This window comes from Balaenoptera borealis, assembly GCF_965194805.1.
Source record: "Balaenoptera borealis genome assembly, chromosome: 1".
Lineage (NCBI taxonomy): Eukaryota > Metazoa > Chordata > Mammalia > Artiodactyla > Balaenopteridae > Balaenoptera > Balaenoptera borealis.
Window position 1 is genome coordinate 52585443 of NC_138860.1, and position 21412 is coordinate 52606854.

A 21412-nucleotide genomic window follows, 5' to 3' on the forward strand; every position below is an offset into this window, starting at 1 on the left:
ATTTAAGAAAATTGAAATCATATCAAGCATCTTTTCTGACCACAACGCTATGAGATTAGAAATGAATTACAGGGAAAAAAACGTAAAAAAGACAAACACATGGAGGCTAAACAATACGTTACTAAATAACCAAGAGATCACTGAAGAAATCAAAGAGGAAATAAAAAAATACCTAGAGACAAATGACAATGAAAACACGACGACCCAAAACCTATGGGATGCAGCAAAAGCGGTTCTAAGAGGGAAGTTTATAGCTATACAAGCCTACCTAAAGAAACAAGAAAAATCTCAAGTAAACAATCTAACCTTACACCTAAAGAAACTAGAGAAAGAAGAACAAACAAAACCCAAAGTTAGCAGAAGGAAAGAAATCATAAAGATCAGAGCAGAAATAAATGAAATAGAAACAAAGAAAACAATAGCAAAGATCAATAAAACTAAAAGTTGGTTCTTTGAGAAGATAAACAAAATTGATAAGCCATTAGCCAGACTCATCAAGAAAAAGAGGGAGAGGACTCAAATCAATAAAATCAGAAATGAAAAAGGAGAAGTTACAGCAGACACCACAGAAATACAAAGCATCCTAAGAGACTACTACAAGCAACTTTATGCCAATAAAATGGACAACCTGGAAGAAATGGACAAATTCTTAGAAAGGTATAACCTTCCAAGACTGAATCAGGAAGAAACAGAAAATATGAACAGACCAATCACAAGTAATGAAATTGAAACTGTGATTAAAAATCTTCCAACAAACAAAAGTCCAGGAACAGATGGCTTCACAGGTGAATTCTATCAAACGTTTAGAGAAGAGCTAACACCCATCCTTCTCAAACTCTCCCAAAAAATTGCAGAGGAAGGAACACTCCCAAACTCATTCTATGAGGCCACCATCACCCTGATACCAAAACGAGACAAAGACACTACAAAAAAAGAAAATTACAGACCAATATCACTGATGAATATAGATGCAAAAATCCTCAACAAAATACTAGCAAACAGAATCCAACAACACATTAAAAGGATCATACACCACGATCAAGTGGGATTTATCCCAGGGATGCAAGGATTCTTCAATATACGCAAATCAATCAATGTGATACACCATATTAACAAATTGAAGAATAAAAACCATATGATCATCTCAATAGATGCAGAAGAAGCTTTTGACAAAATTCAACACCCATTTCTTATAAAAACTCTCCAGAAAGTGGGCATAGAGGGAACCTACCTCAACATAATAAAGGCCATATATGACAAACCCACAGCAAACATCATTCTCAATGGTGAAAAACTGGAAGCATTTCCTCTAAGATCAGGAACGAGACAAGAATGTCCACTCTCACCACTATTATTCAACATAGTTCTGGAAGTCCTAGCCACGGCAATCAGAGAAGAAAAAGAAATAAAAGGAATACAAATTGGAAAGGAAGAAGTAAAACTGTCACTGTTTGCAGATGACATGATACTATACATAGAGAATCCTAAAACTGCCACCAGAAAACTGCTAGAGCTAATTAATGAATATGGTAAAGTTGCAGGATACAAAATGAATGCACAGAAATCTCTTGCATTCCTATACACTAATGATGAAAAATCTGAAAGAGAAATTATGGAAACACTCCCATTTACCATTGCAACAAAAAGAATAAAATATCTAGGAATAAACCTACCTAGGGAGACAAAAGACCTGTATGCAGAAAACTATAAGACACTGATGAAAGAAATTAAAGATGATACCAACAGATGGAGAGATATACCATGTTATTGGATTGGAAGAATCAACATTGTGAAAATGAGTATACTACCCAAAGCAATCTACAGATTCAATGCAATCCCTATCAAATTACCAATGGCATTTTTTACTGAGCTAGAACAAATCATCTTAAAATTTGTATGGAGACACAAAAGACCCCGAATAGCCAAAGCAGTCTTGAGGCAAAAAAATGGAGCTGGAGGAATCAGACTCCCTGACTTCAGACTATACTACAAAGCTACAGTAATCAAGACAATATGGTACTGGCACAAAAACAGAAACATAGATCAATGGAACAAGATAGAAAGCCCAGACATTAACCCACGCACCTATGGTCAACTAATCTATGACAAAGGAGGCAAAGATATACAATGGAGAAAAGACAGTCTCTTCAATAAGTGGTGCTGGGAAAACTGGACAGCTACATGTAAAAGAATGAAATTAGAATACTCCCTAACACCATACACAAAAATAAACTCAAAATGGATTAGAGACCTAAATATAAGACTGCACACTATAAAACTCTTAGAGGAAAACATAGGAAGAACACTCTTTGACATAAATCACAGCAAGATCTTTTTTGATCCACCTCCTAGAGTAATGGAAATAAAAACAAAAATAAACAAGTGGGACCTAATGAAACTTCAAAGCTTTTGCACAGCAAAGGAAACCATAAACAAGACAAAAAGACAACCCTCAGAATGGGAGAAAATATTTGCAAATGAATCAACGGACAAAGGATTAATCTCCAAAATATATAAACAGCTCATTCAGCTCAATATCAAAGAAACAAACACCCCAATCCAAAAATGGGCAGAAGACCTAAATAGACATTTCTCCAAAGAAGACATACAGACGGCCACGAAGCACATGAAAAGATGCTCAACATCACTAATTATTAGAGAAATGCAAATCAAAACTACAATGAGGTATCACCTCACTCCTGTCAGAATGGGCATCATCAGAAAATCTACAAACAACAAATGCTGGAGAGGGTGTGGAGAAAAGGGAACCCTCTTGCACTGTTGGTGGGAATGTAAATTGATACAGCCACTATGGAGAACAATATGGAGTTTCCTTAAAAAACTAAAAATAGAATTACCATATGACCCAGCAATCCCACTACTGGGCATATACCCAGAGAAAACCGAAATTCAAAAAGACACATGCACCCGAATGTTCATTGCAGCACTATTTACAATAGCCAGGTCATGGAAGCAACCTAAATGCCCATCAACAGACGAATGGCTAAAGAAGATGTGGTACATATATACAATGGAATATTACTCAGCCATAAAAAGGAACGAAATTGAGTCATTTGTTGAGACGTGGATGGATCTAGAGACTGTCATACAGAGTGAAGTAAGTCAGAAAGAGAAAAAGAAATATCGTATATTAATGCATGTATGTGGAACCTAGAAAAATGGTACAGATGAGCCGGTTTGCAGGGCAGAAGTTGAGACACAGATGTGGAGAATGGACATATGGACACCAAGGGGGGAAAACTGCGGTGAGGTGGGGATGGTGGTGTGCTGAATTGGGCGATTGGGATTGACATGTATACACTGATGTGTATAAAATTGATGCCTAATAAGAACCTGCAGTATAAAAAAACAAACAAAACAACTGATACTAAACTTTCATTGGGTTATTTGTATGGAAATATGTTAATATAAATGTTTCAGACATTACATGAAATTTCTAAAAATCTTATATTTGTATTTGTATGGAAATATGTATGGAAATATGTTAATATAAATGTTTCAGAAAAAAAAAAAATCAAAAACCTGATGCTTAAAGATACTTCCAATTATCTGGAAAATTGATACTAGGTAACCGAGTGCTCATTCAACAATTCAGTGATAAGCACGTATTAAGTGCCTAAAAGTGTGGCATTGTGCAAAGTACTGCAAACATAAAGGAGATTAAGAAATGGTTGTTGCTTTCAAGGATCTCAATTAAAAATTGTTCCCTTTATGTAAACCAACTATACTTAATAAAAAAAATTTGCTTGCTTTATAGCTTGTATAAATACTTAATATTTTACAAAACGTTTTCCAGATGTAACAACTCATTTCATCCCCAGATCAATATTGGTTTCAGACTTCATAAACTTGAGATTTCTTGTTGCTCACTCTTCTTTGGCAACCAGAATGCTGGTTTTGATGATGATAATGTTTGTATTTCTCCACTATTCCTGGTTTGATTTTATGTACCTAATGACTAAGAGTTTGCAAAGTGTTTCATGGAAGATAATTTTTTCCACCTTCTCACCTTCTAGTCCTTGTTCCTCTTCTGCCCAGTTTCTCCCTGAGGGAGGTGGGGCTAAAATGACTTCAAATTCCCTGTGCGTGCTCTTAAGATAACGGTGACCTCTGCTACATACCTGTGGTGGGAAACTGGTTTTTGAATTCCTTTCCCACCAAAGCCTTTAGGCCATGATTTCAGAAATTCATTCCTACTTCATTTTTGCTATTTTTCCTTTATTCCATTCCTGATCTTTCCATAATTCTATGCTATCTTGGACTATCGTTTCCACCAAAAAAACAGAAACAGAATTTAGCAACTGAGGGATTATTCTGCCCAATGCTTTCACTTTATGGGGGAGGAACTGGGTTCCACAGCCATGAGGATCGCCAAAGCCATACAAATAGGTGGTAGAGTTGGGCTTGAACCTCAGAGGCTATACACTCTTTGACCAGATATCTTTTTTTTTTTTTTTGGCTATGCCTGGAGGCTTGTGGAATCTTACAATAGTTCCCCCACCAGGGATTGAACTCTGGCCACCTGAAGTGGAAGCACGGAGTCATAACCACTGTACTGCCAGGGAATTCCCTGACCAGATGTCTTTTTAAAGATATCAGACTGTCTTTTTTTTTTTTTTAAATAAATTTATTTATTTATTTTTGGCTGTGTTGGGTTTTCGTTGCTGCATGCAGGCTTTCTCTAGTTGTTGTGAGCTGGGGCTACTCTGTTGCAGTGCACGGGCTTTTCATTGAGGTGGCTTCTCTTGTGCAACATGGGCTCTAGAAGCACGCCTTTCAGTAGTTGTGGCACACGGGCTCAGTAGTTGTGGCTCACAGGCTCTAGAGTGCAGGCTCAGTAGTTGTGGCGCACGGGCTTAGTTGCTCTGCGGCATGTGGGATCCTCCCAGACCAGGGATTGAACCCATGTCCCCTGCATTGGCAGGTGGATTCCTAACCACTGCACCACCAGGGAAGTACCAGACTGTCTTTAAAAGCTATCTGTCAAGTGAAACATTCTTCCCAGGATAACATTCTTTTATATTGCTAGTATATAAATATTTGGCTACTGTTGCAACAGAGACCTGCCCAGTTTTACAATTTTTCACAGATTACACTGTTATGTTTTCAGTTTTCCCAGAGTGCACCTGTTCACCCAGGTACACTGTCCTTGAATCAATTGTTGAGCATCTACTACGTGTCACGCAGAACATAGGTGTTTTGGCCTGACTTGAATTGGAAGTACTCTTTGGATTCGTGTAGAATCATTTAACACTGGATTACTAGTAACTGTACAGTTTTAGTGTAAGTAAGTGGTCCAGTAAGTGTGAGAAAATTAATAACAAGAATTGAATCCTAATAAGATGTTGAAGGTAGACATTAAAGCCTTTATGCATTTAGGATTTCACACATGCAGAGGACCCCCCCAACCCCTAATTATTTATTTATACATTGTCTTATTGAAGTAGTTGATTTACAAGGTTATATTAGTTTCAGGTGTACAACACAGTGATTCAACATTTTTCTAGATTATACTCCATTTAAAGTTATATTGGCGGTATTCCCTGTGCTGTACATTACATCTTTGCATCTTATTTATTTTATACCTAGTAGTTTGTACCTCTTCATCTCCTTCCCCTATCTTTCCCCTCTTCTCACCCCCCCTTCCACTATTAACCACTAGTTTGTTCTCTGTATAAGAACCGCCAAGTGTGGTTTTTAAGGTCTCCTGAATTTGCTACAAAAATGCCAACAAAGGATAATCTCCGGGAATCTGTTTCTATTTACTCGTCTTCCTCCATCCCCGCTCCCAACCCCACAGTGGGCTCCAGCTGCAGGGGGCCCCAGGGGACCAGGGGGCCCGGGCGCCCGGGAGAAGCGCGGCACCTCCGCGGGTGGGACTGGCCCGTGGCGCGGTCCCGGCCGCTGCCGCCAGCCTGGGTCGGGTCGCGAGTCTCCGGCGCCCGGGGCGGGGCGGGCGGCGTCCTGCTCTTCCGGCCGCGCTCGGACCTCCCCCTCTGGCGACACTTGCGCGGGGCCCAGGCGTCGGTGGCGGCGTGGGGGCGGTACTTGCCTCGGGCGTGGCTCTGCAGGTGTGGCCCTGACTCACCACCGAGCCCCCAGAGGCGTTAACCGGCTCGCCCCCAGCAACTCGACCCTTTGTTCCGTGTTGCGGGAGGGCCGGGCAGGGCTGCGGCAGGCACTACCGCGCCGCGCTCTGCGCCGAGTTGAAGCAGCCCCTGACCATTGAGGAGGCGGTCTCCCGCCATCTCCGGCCCCACGAGGTAGGGTGACTGGCCTGGCCCCGGGACCCCCTAGACGCCCCCTTCTCCGCGGCCACCACCCAAGCCCCGCGGGCTCCCGACCGGAACTGAGTTCCCCAGTGCTCGGCTAGGGGGCGCCCGCGAGACTGGAGCGCAACTTCGTGCTGGGCTTCTAGAAAGGCCCTTTCTGGGGTCACAAGAAGGCCGAAGCGCAAAAGGAAGATTGTTCCCCAAAACACAAATGTAGAAGTCCCCAGAGCTGTTGCCTCAGAAATAGAGAATTCTGATTTGCACACGACTTTGCATAACCACCTGCAAGTTATTGATTTAGCACAGATAAATGGACCCCATGCTTTGCTTCCTCTTCTTCAATATCAGCATCTAATTATCTGCCCTCCCTCCTCCCCCCCAGCCAGCCGCTAACGCTATTTACATGATAATGTGCCTTGTTCCCTCCCCTGGTGTACTGCAGTGATTTGGGGTGGGTGGGGTTATATTAGGGTTGTGGGCATTTACCCACATTTAGGGTGGTGGAAAATGGGCTTTGCCTGTTGACCACTTGGTAACACTGGCATCTGGCGTGGAGAATGAGAACCTCTGACAAGGTGAAGCAGGCAGTGAGTCTCAGGGTTGGGGACCGCTGGTGAGAGGGAGAAATGTGACTGCAGCCCTGAAGTGTCACTAACACGGACCCTGTGACTAAATAGATTATTTGGGTGAGCGCAGGACAGCAGCCAGTCTGCTTTCTGGGATTCACATGCTGAAAGATGTTCACCTTGAATCAAGGTGGAGTGGCTTGAGGATTTATAGGTGCTGTACATGTCAGCAACTGTGTCATGCACACAATGTGCATAGGCTTGAGGGCTGGGCTCCTTTGTTCAGTTATTTGTCCGGACTGCTGTGTCAGAAATTAGCTCCTGAGAGCTGGGACTATGAGAATTTATCCATCGTTAAATCCCCATAGTCTGGAAGGGTGCCTGGCATGTGGCAGATGCTTAAAATATTGTTGAATGAATCCATTTTGCCCATAAAATATCTTCTCATAAATAAGGTCACCTCTGTATGATATGGGAAATGTAAGCAAACAAATAAATAAACGAATGTCACCGATTCTGTCTCTCAGCCTTCATTTCCTCCTGTGATCCCAAGCCCTGTTGAGTTGGGTTGGTCTATGACAGTAGTTCTTTAACTCCAGGCTGCATCAGAATTACCTTGCCAAAACAGATTGCTGGGCTTTGTCCCCAGAGTTTCTGATTGAGTAGGTCAGGGGCTGAGAATTTGAACGTCTAACAAGTTGCCAGGTGACACTGAAGCTGGTGGTCTGGGGACCACACTTTGAGAACCACTGCTTAACAAGGTCCAGAGAAATTGCTGCAGGCCTGCCTCTGCTCTAGCTCTGTCATGAAACACATAAGCTGGGGAATCCTGTTCTAGCTTCTAGAATTCCTGATTCCCAAAACAGCTGATCATGTTACCCTCTGCTTAAAATCTTTTAATGGCTTCCACTGTTCCTAGGCTAAAGATTAAGATCCCCAACAAACCCTACAAACCCTCAGATGCTGTGGGCCTTGCTCTCTAGCCCCATCTTTTTCTCTTCTTTGTGCACTAAGCTGGTTTTTCTTTTGTCCCCACCACCGGGCCTTTGCACATGCCATTGCTTTTGTCTGTGCCAGGCTCCCTACCCCACTATTTTGAATAGTTAACTCCTAGCTGTTCTTAGGTCAAGTGTTACTTTCACAGGGGATTCTCCTTACTTCCCCCAAAGGTCAAATCTCCCCATTATGTGCTTTCATGGCACCATGTATTTCTATCTTTAACATTTTGTGTAGGAGTTGTAATTTAACACATAAATCCTCATAACTATTTGGTAAATGTCTGTCTTCTCTGCTATACTCTTAGCTCCATGAGGTCAGGGACCTTGTCCATTCTGCCTCATGAATGTACACTGGTACTTAGTTCAGTACCTGGCATATAGTAGGCATTCAGTAAATTCAGTAAATATTATGGTATAATTGAATGAACTTTGTCTGCAGACATGTGTACTGCTCTGCCTTTTTGCTCTATTTCCTTTGCAGGTCAGAGTTGATGTCCATTTCTGTGGGGTTAACTTTGCTGATATTTTGGCCTGTCGTGATCAGTATCAGGAAAGGCCCCAACTTCCCTTCACACCTGGTGAGTAGGAAGGGCCAAGTGACTGCTTCAAAAAAAGAAGATATAAAGTGTTTTCAGAACCATGTGCTTCATCTTGGGCACTACGATGGTGGTGTCTGCCTGCTGTCAGTGGTGTCTCAGATATGTCAGCCTCACTACTAATTAGAATCACTAGATTGCAAGTGCTGTGAGGGAAGGTTCTATTACTGTCTTGCTCAACATTATTGCCCTCCCCCCACCCCCGGCCCCATTAGTACTCTCGTATCTGGCTCATAGTAGATGCTCAATAAATACTTGATAGATTGATTGATTGAAATATAGTTGACGTACAATGTTATGTTAGTCTCATGTGTACTACATAGTGATGTGACATTTGCATACATTATGAAATGATCACTATGGTAAGTCCAGTAACCATGTGTCGCATACAAAGTTATTACAATATTATTGACCATATTCCTTATGCTATATATTACATCCCTGTGGCTTTTTATTTTATAACTGAAGATTTGTACCTCTGAATCCCCTTCACTTATTTCATCCACCCCTCAATAAATACTTTAAAAATGCGTAAACGAACAAATACAATTTTACATATCATTATGCTCACCAGAATCCTGATCAGAACCATCATTGGCCGTAGTCATTCCCTTTCATTCCTTGTGCTCGCTTCGGCAGCACATATACTAAAATTGGAACGATACAGAGAAGATTAGCATGGCCCTTTCATTCCTTGACAGTGCCTCAATTTTGTTTTTACCCTGAAGGATCATAAACATCTGGTTGCAGCTAAAACTCTCAGTCCTCACGAATACATTCCCAAAGAAACCTAATACCAGAGGATCAGAAAGAAACAGTTTATACATTTCTTAGCAGCCTGCTCTCTGATTTGCATTATGCCCAATCTGATTACATTTAGATCCTGAATATGTGGACCAATGACTGATTTTTGTTGCTGAAATTTATTAAAAGAGATATAAGTATAGTTTAGTATATATCTGTATATATATATGTCATATATAGTTATATACTGTAAATATACAGTACATGTATATTTTATACAGATATATACTATTAGGGATACAGTGATTGCAAAACAGTTGCTGTGTTTTGGCCTTAGGGTACTTGGTTAAGTCTCAACAATTGGAAACATTTCCTTCTGTTTGTATTTTTTGAAATGCTGGATGGGGGGAAGATGTCATACTCAATTGAGTTATTCTTCTGGCGGCTCAAGTGGGAAATATATGATAATTGAATTCAGAAATTTTGGAGGTGGAAGAGGAAAGGGCAGACAACACCAATTCATCCAACTGAGCCAAGTACTATATGAATAAATATAGTTCATGTCCTCGAGGGCCTCATAGTTCAGAAGAGGAGACGTGGAAACAGATAAATACAATATGATGAATTTGTCATTGGGGTGCTGTAGGAACCCAAGGCCCCAGTGATCAAGGTCAAAAGTACTTGTGTACCTGTGATTCTCTGTGCTTTTGCCCATTCTTAAAATTTTCATTTGTGTCACGGTAAGAATGGGACTACTATAGCTTTTCAGGTTGTTATCATGAAATCTTAGTTCACTTTGCTGTGCTTTGGGTACAACACTCTTACCCTTCTTCCTGGGTGGGGGGAACATAAACCCTCACAGCTCCAGAATACTCATAGGACAGCCTGTTGATCAGGGTTTTCTCATCTCTCTTGTGCTGGGCTTTGCAGATAACCTAATCTTTAAACAATTTGCTTTAGGAATGGAGTTTTCTGGGACAGTATTGGAGACAGGCACAGATGTCAGCACGGTGAAAGAGGTAAATTAGTTGAATCTAGGGAATTGATGTGTGGGTAACTATGAGAAATGTGCTAACCTCATTTGTAGCCAAAGGGTCTTGCTTCTCCTGGACTTTGCCAGCAGACACCAAAGGGAAAACGAGACGGAGCAGGGAGAAACTAATTCTGAATTGAGGGAAGGAAGTCTGTGGAAGTTCCTGGCTTCGTTAAATTTTTTATTACTAATAAAAGGCAGCACCTGGATTTTTAGTTACTGAGAGGATAGAGAATTCTCAAGTTTCAGTCTCATGTGAAAGAAATGAACACTGGGATTCTAATTCATATCAGTCTTTTCCTTGCCGCATCCTATCATTGTCGAAAATGTGCTCAGATTGGCTTGGCCACCTGATGGGGGTAGTGAGAAAATGGCTGAATTATTTACTAAACAGTAACACTGAACAGATAATTAAGGGAACCTGTGTCTTAGTGGGTCAGAAGGAAAGATTTCTTTCTTTTTTGGATTAATTCGGGAAGGGATAAATAGCAAGGGCATGCATTTGAACATACCCTTAATGGTATTTTCCCTTCAGGGAGATGGAGTTATTGGCGTGAGTGGCTTTAATGGTATGGCTGCAGAATGCATCATTGACCACAAGGTAGCCCTACCTCTCAATACTAATCCTTGGAGATTTTTTTTCTGCTTTCTTTTCTTTACTTTTCATCTATCCATCATTCTTTCTTCTCCTTTCCCTCTCTTTCTTTGTCTTCTTTTGGTTATATCTTGTTTCTCAGCCAAGCACTTCTTTCTTTCAAATGCTAAACTCCTTTTTTATATCGGTGTGACAACAGTTGCACAGAGGTTTGTTTGTGTGGAGTGGTTTAATGAAGAAGGGCATTTTGTTTTCTGAGCCCCGGAGCAACCGACTGGCTCTCCAACTGGACCATAGTTAGGTGGTTTTGGTAGAAAAACTGGTTTGGGGCATTGAGCTAGATGTAATGGGTTTCTTCCCCACATCAAGCTTGTGAAAGAAAGAGTCCTGGGAACGTTGCCAGCCAGGGTGGGCATGGGGTGGGCGTGGGGTGGGGTATGTTTGTGCAGGATGTGAATGATGCCCCCTAGTGGTGAACGGTACATTTTTTTAAAAAACAGCTTTATTTGAGGTAAAATTTTTATGCCATCCAGTTCACTCATTATACTACAGTGGCCTGTGTTACCTTCTCTATAAGCTGGTTCCTTCCTGATCCAGATGCCAGCCTTAGGATTTTCGAAGAGTGATGCACGCAAGTCTTGATCTTGGCCACTGCTTGCTTGGTCTTGACTTCCACTGGGCTTGGTTCCTGACATGTGTTGCTCTTTGCAAATCAAATCATAACACATATTGAGCAGCCTTTATGAACAGGTACAGGTGCTTAATCTCTAAGTCACTGTTATCTCTTTTATAGGCACTGTGGCAGATTCCAGAAAGGGTTCCCCTCCGAGAAGCTGCTGCCCTGCCGGTATCTTATGGCACTGCTACTTTGGCCCTGGAGCGTCGGGCCCGTACCCAGCCTGGGTGAGGACTGTGTAGACAATAGAGGGCTAGATGGTACCTTCTCTGATACCAGAAGTGTCCACCAAGACCTTGCCCCTTCCTTTCCCTTCCCTGACCCTTAACCTCATGTTTATCTGAGGAAAGGCCGAAGGAAGGTAACGAGTGACCCAAGATTGGAGCCTGGTGACAGTGGGGATATCCTTTTGTCAGAGAGGGAATGGTAGACTGTGAACTTGGCCAATATGTATTTGGAGAAATCTGTCCCTCAAGTCTGACCCCTCTGGATATCACCTCCTAGAAAACTTTACATTTTAGTGAGCTGGTTTATTTAAACTCGCTTCACCCTAGTTCTAATGGAGGCCTGTGGTATTTGTTTCTGTGAGGCTTGGTTGGGTGTACCTAACTGGGATATTTCAAACTCAGAGGTGCTGAGTTTCCCACTTTACCTGGAGCGTAACTACAGGTTCTTGCTCTTTTCAGAGAGCCTCAGAATTGATCCAGGGAGATGGGCTTAGTTGAGCAGTGGCTGTTACCTTCTAAAATTTGGCAGTGTTTAGTAGGAGAATGATTTGAGGACAGAATTTATGAAGCAGAAATTGGAGTGGTAGTGCAAAGGAAGGCTGCCACTGGAATGAGGAAAAGACTACCTAGAGAGATTAAGGACCCTTACTTGGGAAGTCTTCAAGACTGGACTAAATTAGCACTGATCTACATACATAACCCAGCCTGAGAAGCTGGAGAGCATACATATATGTGTACATGTACATGAAGGGTCGAATGAAATGGCCTCTCAGTTCTCTTCTTGCTTGAAAATGTCCTAGCTTCAAAATGTTCGTGAAATCATACCATTGGATGATTTTTGATTTCTTGAGTAGCGCTCATCTTTCTCTGGCACAGAGAAACTGTTTTAGTGACAGCAGCAGCTGGAGCCACAGGCCTTGCCGTGATTGAAGTGGCAGGAAATGTTCTTCAGGCCAAGGTATTTGCATGTTTGATTCTCCATTAAAAAATATCATACCTCTTGTTTTCAAACATGGAATATATTCATTTATTTATTAGAAATCATGTGCAAGTTACTGGGGATGTAAAGTAACCTAGAGTAGGGTCTTGCCATCTATTTGCTTGCAGACTAGTGAGGGGACTTAGGAGTAAACCACTCATCCTTCTAAGTTACTAGAACGTGGCAAGGTTCAATTCGCTTCACAACCTCTGAAGATTCTATTCCTTCTACCTATAATGCTCTAAACTGTCCCCCCCGAACTTCAAATTTAAACTCAGGTGTCGCTTTTTTGGAGAAGTATTCTTTATCCCTCAGGAGACGTTTTTCCCCTCCCCTGGACTATTTGTATGTGGTCTCATAGCATCCTGTACTTCTCTTTCATAGCATGTGGTGAATCCTTTACTTGTGTCATTATTAGATCAATGTGTCCCTCCCACTAGACTGTAATCCCCATCAAGGCAGGAGTAGTGTCTGTTTGATTCATTATTGCAGTCCCAGCACCTAGCATGGTGCCGAGACCTTAGTAGGCACTCAATAATTATTTCTTGAATGAATGAATAAATACATGAAAGAAAGACCCACCTCTCTACAGGGGCTTTTCTCAGAGGCTGCGGGTATTAGAGAAGAAGGATTTCTTGGAGGAGGTGGACATTTAAGCTGACTTTTGCAGGACTGATAGCAGTTGAATAGAGGAAGAAGGGAAGGGAAGGCCATTTTAGTGGTGGGAGGACATATTAGAAGACAGGGACATAGGTACTAATGTGATGCATTCAGGGAATTGCAAATAGCATCTGTGGAGCAAAGGATGTGTGTGGGGAACAGTGGGAGATGACTGTAGGGAGGGGGGCAGAGATAAGATCATGAGGCACTGAAGAATTTGAACATTTCTTGGAAGCTGCAGGAGCTATTGAGGATTTTGTAGAGAAGTGACATGATCGTCTTTGCATTTTGCAAAGCTCACTTTGGTAGCAGTGGGGATGAGGGATAGGGGCAAGGTCAGAGGCAATAGGATAGATTCCTGGAGCAATCCAAGCCAGAGGTGATGATACTTGAAACAAGGCACTGGAGGCGATGATCAGAGAGATACCAAAGTAGAAGAAAATAGAGAATTTGGTGACTGGGGAGCATCCTGATATAGTTGAAGGAACAAGGACTTTGACATTAGCCTGACCTAGGGGCGAATTCTAGCTCTGTCTCTGGCTTAATAGCTTCAGTTTCCTCATTTGTACAATAATGCTTTCTCATTGGGTGGTTATGGGAATATTGAGGTCACTCGTGCCATGTGCCTGTTTGAGGGCATGGTATGTCATGGAGGATCCCTTAAAAAGGGATCCTGTTATTATTAGACATTGAGTGGGAAGGCGCAAACTAGGTGCACTTGGGGATTTGCCATTTGTTGGGACTGAGAACCCAGGAGGACATGGTGAGTTCAGTTTTGGATGTGCTGAGTGTGAGGTTCCTGTGTAGCCTGCGGTTGGGATATCCAGAGGCGCCAAGATGCTATACAGGTTTGGTGATAATTGGACTGACGTGGAATTTCTCCAGGTGGCAGCTCTCTTTTCTCACATTGACTTTCTTTTGGGAAGGACATGTGAGTTCTGAAAGCAGTCTTAGATACCAGGAGGCTCTTCATGGAGTATTAACACATTTCAACTCAAAAGTGAGGGCTTTTAGCACCTCTCTTAGGGGGGAGACCACAGTTAGTCTCATTGTCTAGAACCATTGACTATTTAACATTTCTGGGAAGATAAAACTGTACCATTTGTTTTATTTATTTATTTTTAATTTTTTTTAAAAGGAGATTCTTCTACTTTTTTTTTTTGGTTGCACTGGGTCTTAGTTGCAGCAGGTGGGCTCCTTATTGTGGCAGGCGGGCTCCTTAGTTGCGGCATGCATGTGGGATCTAGTTCCCTGACCAGGGATCAAACCCAGGACCCCCGCATTGGGAGCGTGGAGTCTTATCCACTGCACCACCAGGGAAGTCCCTACCATTTGTTTTAAATAGTTATAGGAAGTTAAGTAGAGAGAAAAATTTACTTTAATTCAGATATTAAAATTAACCTAAGCTGTATTTTCTTTAGCAGCAATAATGGTTTTAAGCAAAAACAAACAGAAAAATAATGTCATCATGCCACCTACTTGGAACAGGTCATTTTGAGAACACCTTTCATTCACAGTATTTCATATTGCTTTCACATTGCCTCCACAGCAATTATCTTACCCTTGGTCCTCACAGACCACTTGGGAGATGGGGAATGCAAGTGTTTATTATCCCTATTTCACAGACAAAGAAGGTGAGGCACCAAGAGAGAAAATGATTCACAGCAGGCCTCACTGGGACCTACAGAGAATCCTGGGGTTGGAATCAGGTGCCTGACCCTCGACTGGTGTCTGCTCTCTATGGCACTGTGTGCTGATAGCAGTCAGTGAAATGCAGATGTTTGAGGGTTCCACGGGGGGAGTATTTGAGGGTAGCTTTCAGTTTCAAATAGTTATGGGTGAGTTTGGAATTTTTTAAGGGCACAGATGTTCTTGGGTGTTTGAATGCACGTTCTGAATGTCACCTTGGGCCCAAAATGCTTGGGCTGGTGGATGCTGCCCAGGGATATGGCACCTCTAGGCAATTCTTGAGTGTCTGAAGATTTTCTGGAGACTTCCATACCCCAGACCTTCTCACAGTATCACCCACAGCCATCTATGCCATCTTTGGCAGGCCTTAGGCATGGCTTTCTCCCAGGGTGATGGGGTGGGAAAGCATGGGCTTTGGAATCAGCAGCATTGGATTTGAATTGTTGTTCTATCACCTACTACCTGGATGATCCTGGCTTAATTATTGGGTTGGCCAAGAAGTTTGTTCGGTTAGTGAATACATTGTTCAGTAAAGTTCTTCATGAAAATGAAAAATGTGTCTTTTATTTTTACTTAAAACCGAACGAACTTTTTGGCCGACCCTATACTTAACCTCCCTGGGTCTTTGTTTCCATCTACAGAATAGGAGTAACTGTACCTCCCCCATAATGTTCTTATGAGGTTTAAATAGAATAAACAATTGCATATGTGTAACAATAGATTCAATTTATCCAACACTTTGTTTTCCAAGTGCTTTATATACAGTATTCCATTTAATTTTAAAAATGTATCTTATTTTATGGATGGGGTAACTGAAACTTAGAGAAGTTGGCAGGCAAAATAGAGGTTAAAAGCATGAACTCTAGAGATGAATTACCTGGGTTTGGCTCCCAGTTCTGCCTCCCATGAGCTGTGTGACCTTGGGCAAGATACTTAACTTCTTTTGCCTCAGTTTCTTCATCTTTAAAATGGGGATAATAATAATATGCATATTATTGGGATATTAAGATTAAATGATTTATTAATATATGTAAAGCATTTAGAATAGTGTTGGGCACATAGTAAGCACCATGTAAGTGTTAGTTCTTACTAAGTACTTTGCCTTAGGTAATACAGCTAGTTAGTAGCATAGCCAGGATTTGAACTCAGGTCTGTCTGACTTCAAGATCTTTCCATTGAATCATGTTTTACCCTCTGAGAAGTTTTTCCTGATCTTGTAGATCGAGGTTAGATACCTCTAGCTTGCACTTCTGGACCCCTCTGTACTTCCCCCATCATACTGCTGGATCTTGCTTTTTTGACTCTAAGCTTGTTATTTAGCTTGTGTCCTTACTACTTGACTCATAGTGGGTACTCAATAAATGGTGGTTTTAATTTGCATTTGGAGAATAATTTGTGAGTGTCTCCTGAACTGTCGCCTAGCTAGACCCGCTGGGGTTCCGGATTCCTGGAAATGTGGATCACGTTGCCAGTGAGTATGGAGGGGCCAGTGTGATGGTGCTGTGTGACGGGCCTTATGTGTTGGGTTGAGGCTGATGCTAGGACAGTGAGGTCACACTGGTTTCCTTCTTTAGTTGGAGGCTGGGTGGGTGGGGTGAGCCTTCTTGGTACGTATTCTGGACCATCAGAAGCATTGTGTTCTTTATGTAGGTAATAGCTATAGCCGTGCAAGCTGGCGATGCAGAGGGGTGCACAGTCCATCGTGAGCTACGGTCAGGGCAGCCTGAAGGAAGCAGTAGGGAAGCTGGTGGGCAGTGGCGGGGTGAACGTGGTCATTGATACCGTGGAAGGAGATATCTTCCTGGAGGCTCTCCGCAGGTACATGCAGTGGTCCTCCCGAGTGGGCTAGACCTGGGGCTCTGCAGAAACCTTTCCAGACCTCTGTCTTCCTTCTGGCCTTGCTTCTCTTTTGTCTTTGCTGCTCACTTTTCCTGTAGGCACCGGCATCAACGAGAACAGCTGAGTGGGTGGGTGAAAAGGAATAGAAGCAGAGGGAAAATCAGGAAATGCTTAAATATAGCAGAAACAAAATAGCCAACTGGAAAATATCCAGAAAATGACTGCGGACTCTCTAGTTGGAAATATCAAATGTTTTAGAAATTATACATGTGTTAAATTCAGCTATGCCTGCCCCCACTAACTACTTTATATACATGGTGTGGGTAATTCTTGAGGAGATCATTGTTCAGATGTTAGAATTACTGGGGTGGCAGTCTCCCAGTTCACTGAGCAACAAGGTACAGACTCTTTTGATCTTACTGGTTTCTGAAGCAGCCACCAGTATAGGTGTCTCCTTGACTTGTTTTATTTTTTTATTTTATTTTATTTTTTTAAAAAAATTAATTAATTAATTAATTAATTTATGGCTGTGTTGGGTCTTCGTGTCTGTGCGAGGGCTTTCACTAGTTGCGGCAAGTGGGGGGGCCACTCTTCATCGCGGTGCGCGGGCCTCTCACTATCGCGGCCTCTCTTGTTGCGGAGCACAGGCTCCAGACACGCAGGCTCAGTAATTGTGGCTCACGGGCTTAGTTACTCCGTGGCATGTGAGATCTTCCCAGACCAGGGCTCGAACCCGTGTCCCCTGCATTGGCAGGCAGATTCTCAACCACTGCGTCACCAGGGAAGCCCCTTGACTTGTTTCATTAAAAAAAAAAAAAAAAAAAATCACTGGAGATTTCATGGGACTGCTGTATCCACACCAATTCTCATTCTGTTTCAACCAGGGACCCTGGAGGGCTCTGATAATGTTAGCTTCATTTCTTGTGTCATCCTGGTAAGCACAGTTTTGTGGTTTATCTTAGTTTAAAGTAGAAGAAACAGAAGCAGAGAGAGCAGCTTGCCCACAGAAGGGATCCATGTGGTTCTATAGCCCCTGTGCCCACTGTGCCCACTACTGTGCTTAGACAGGAGGCAAAGGTAAGAGTGTGTTGACTAAATGGAGAGCCAGGACAGAGGACTGCTAATACATGCCCTTCTCTTGCCTTCCAGGTAATAGTATTTTGGCAATTATTCAAAATTCCCTAGAAAAGTATATAAATTAAATGAGTCCTAAAGTAAGCCTTAGTGTAAAGCAAATGATGCTTCATGAGAGTGTCTGAATTCTTATTCTTGCTTCCTACGTTCAAAATTTTCAAACTCAGTTGTTCAGCATTGGAATGATATCTGTTTATACCTGATTCCCTTCCACAAAGTAGTTGAGTAGTTAAATAGACAGCTTTGATTCTAAAGTGGGTTCCCTTACAAGACTGGCTAGTTTCTCTGACCCCCTACTATCTTGCTTATAGCTTATTTTTTTATTTTCCTACTGAGGAATACAAATTGGTGTAGAATGGGTCACCCCTGCCAGTTTGTAAGGTCAATAGGAATTCCCAGCTGGGTGTTTAATGCATGTTGCTTTTTTTGTTAATTGTGGTAAAATATACAGTAACCTAATATTTAGCATTTTAACCATTTGTAAGTATACAATTAAACATGCTCACAATGTTGTGTAACCATCCCCAACAAAAACTCTGTACCCATTACACAACTGCCCCCCACCCCCAAAACCTACTTTGTCTCTCTGAATTAATGTACATTGCTTTCTCTCCCCTCATTCTGTGTTTTTTTATTGTGGTAAAAAATACAGAACAAAAGACTTGCTACATTTACCATTGTAAAGTGTATAGTTCAGTAGTGTTAAGTATATTTACGTTGTTGTGAAACAGATCTTCATGAGTTTTTCTTCTTGCAAAGCTGAATTCTGTATCCATTAAACAATAGCTCCTCTTTCCCCGCTTCTCCCCAGCCCTTGGTAACCGCGATTCTACTTTGCTTCTATGAATTCGACTACTTTAGATACCCCCATATAAGTAGAATAATACAGTATTTGTCTTTTTGTTAATGGCTTATTTCACTTACCATAATGGCCTCAAGGTTCATCCATGTTTTAACATGTGACAGGATTTCCTTCCTTTTTGAGGCTGAATAATATTCTACTGTATGTATATAACACATTTTGTTTAAACATCCATCAGTTGATGGACATTTGGATTGTTTCCACCTCTTGGCTATTATAGATAGTACTGCTATAAACATGGGTGTACAAATACCTTTTCAAGACACTGCTTTCACTTCTCTTGGATATAGACTCAGAAGTGAGATTGCTGGATCATATGGTAGTTCTATTTTTAATTTTTTGAGGAACATACTGTTTTCCATAGCATTTGCACCATTTTACAATCCCACCAACAGTCCATGAGGGTTCCATTTCTCTAAATCCTTGCCAACACTTATTTTCTGTTTTTTTTTTCTTTTTTTAAATAGTAGCCATCCTAATGTCTGTGAATGTACATTTCCTTTTAATCTTTTTTTCTTCTCCTTTTCCCCTCAGCCTGGCATGGGAGGGCAGGATTGTGGTGGTGGGTTTTGCTGGAGGAACCATTGCTTCTGTGCTGGCCAATCTTCTGCTCCTGAAGAATATCTCTGCCGTGGAGCTGTACTGGGGATGATACCAGGACCAGAACTTTCCCCTCTTCTCCCGAGGCCTGTCCTCAGCAATTCAGTACTGCCAGGAAGGGCGCATCCAGCCTTACATTGGAGCGGTTTTTAAGCTGGAGGAAGTGAGATGCTCTTAAGGGATGTGATGTAGATAAGGCCAGGAAATAATCTGTGCCAAACTACTGGATAGTTTCTCTCTAGATACTATAATTCCTCCTTTTATGGAATTAAAGGGTAAACACAATGTAGAATAATGAGGTCTCACAGGCTGCAGAGTCATAGGATTTCTCCCTGTTGGGTTGTATGGCTGTATACTCAGGCCTAGTTAACCAGTGGGAAACGGAAACTGTGAAGGCCATGAAGGAGCTGGATTTTGAGGGCTCTATCTACATCACTGGTGTCTTAAATAGAGGGATGTGATAGTACTTTAGAAAATAATTTACCCGTGTTGATATGAACTCTGAACTTCACAACATACAAGTCTAAAAAGGAAGCACTTAACTTGACCTTTGATTTTAGAATACAGACTCCTTTAAAGTACAACCAGATGATTTAAGCTGGAGTTCTGTGAACAGAACACCAAAATCATGCTCAGTATCATATGACTATAATTCATCCATTAGTCACTGTAGTTAATTTCATTGGCTATTCAAGCCCTTTTTCATTCCCTCACAGTCCCATTAATGTGGCTTAAACTTCCTCCAAAGTACAGTTGTGTGCATTCATATGCAGTATAGTTGTAAATGTGATTCTGTTAGGCATTCACTGTGAAGGGTTTTTTTTTCTTTTGGCTGCACCTTGTGGCTTATGGGACCTTAGTTTCCCGACCAAGGATCGAACCCGGACCCTGGCAGTGAAAGTACTGAGTCCTAACCACTGGACCTTCAGGGAATTGCTGAAGGGTTTTTTTTTTTTTTTTTTTTGGCTTAATTTGTTTTAATGTTCAAAAAACGGTTTTCGTAACTAGTCAGCCATTGATGGAGGTGGTGTTTCGTTCATATGCAGATTAGTGGAGCCCAAGCTGCCAGGCTTCATTGCTCGCCAGCCTTCCATTTTTATGTTTTTCCTATGATGAGGCACATTCTTCTCAAACATGTTTTACTTTCCTCCTCATCTTTTTGGTATGTCAGTCAAGAAGGTAATGTTCAGTGGTAAAAAGAGAACCTGACTGGCCATCAGAAAACTGTTGGATTCTGTTTTAGCTCTGTCCCCATCTGGTTACAACTTTGTGGAAGTCCTCTCACCTTTCTGACCTTCACTTTCCACATCTCTAAAGTTGAGGGGCAGGAATTCCCTGGCGGTCCTGTCGTTAGGACGTGGCGCTTTCACTGCCGGGGCCGGGTTCAATCCCTGGTCACGGTATTAATATCCCATAAGACGTGTGGCATGGCCAAAAAAAAAAAAAAAAAGTTGAGGGGTGGGATGGTATCAGTGGCTTTCAGATTATGCTTCCGAGCCACATTCGGGATGGGGGGTTGCAGGTGTAGACTTGAGCTGCTTGGGCTCTGGAACTCCATTTCTGCTGCTGGGGCCTGAGTAGCTGCACGTTTTTATTTTTTTATTCATGCTTTTCTTAAGAAAAGGTTTTGTGGCTTAAAAACTGTAAAACCACCTGTTTAGAGAGTATCTGGATCCCTTTGCATCTTGTGGCTTTTATTATGTGACTCGTAAACTGAGGTTTGCTTTACCTGAGGCTCACATACACCTGTTGATGTAGGATAAGCACAGTTAGGCAGTACCGGAGTGGAACCGCGTGCTAGTCTGTGCTGTTTCTACTCTGCTTTGGCGTGTTCTAGGTGCTGATCTGGTAAGAGAGAAAGCCAGAGGTAGATTACGATTTTAATCATCCACACTGATGTTCTCTCTTCTCTTAAACACAA

The 21412-nt window shown here is 42.0% G+C and overlaps 1 protein-coding gene across 1 annotated transcript in view; it reads left to right on the plus strand.

Annotated features, from left to right (window-relative positions):
* The first annotated feature begins 5681 nt into the window (after positions 1 to 5681).
* Positions 5682 to 21412, plus strand: part of SEC16B (SEC16 homolog B, endoplasmic reticulum export factor) — a 97408-nt gene continuing 81677 nt past the window's right edge. The window contains 7 exon segments of the mRNA XM_082362606.1: positions 5682 to 6123; positions 6126 to 6284; positions 8339 to 8435; positions 10158 to 10216; positions 10766 to 10831; positions 11619 to 11728; positions 12605 to 12686. Of these exon segments, the coding sequence (XP_082218732.1) occupies positions 5746 to 6123; positions 6126 to 6284; positions 8339 to 8435; positions 10158 to 10216; positions 10766 to 10831; positions 11619 to 11728; positions 12605 to 12686 (951 nt within the window). The 5' untranslated portion in view covers positions 5682 to 5745.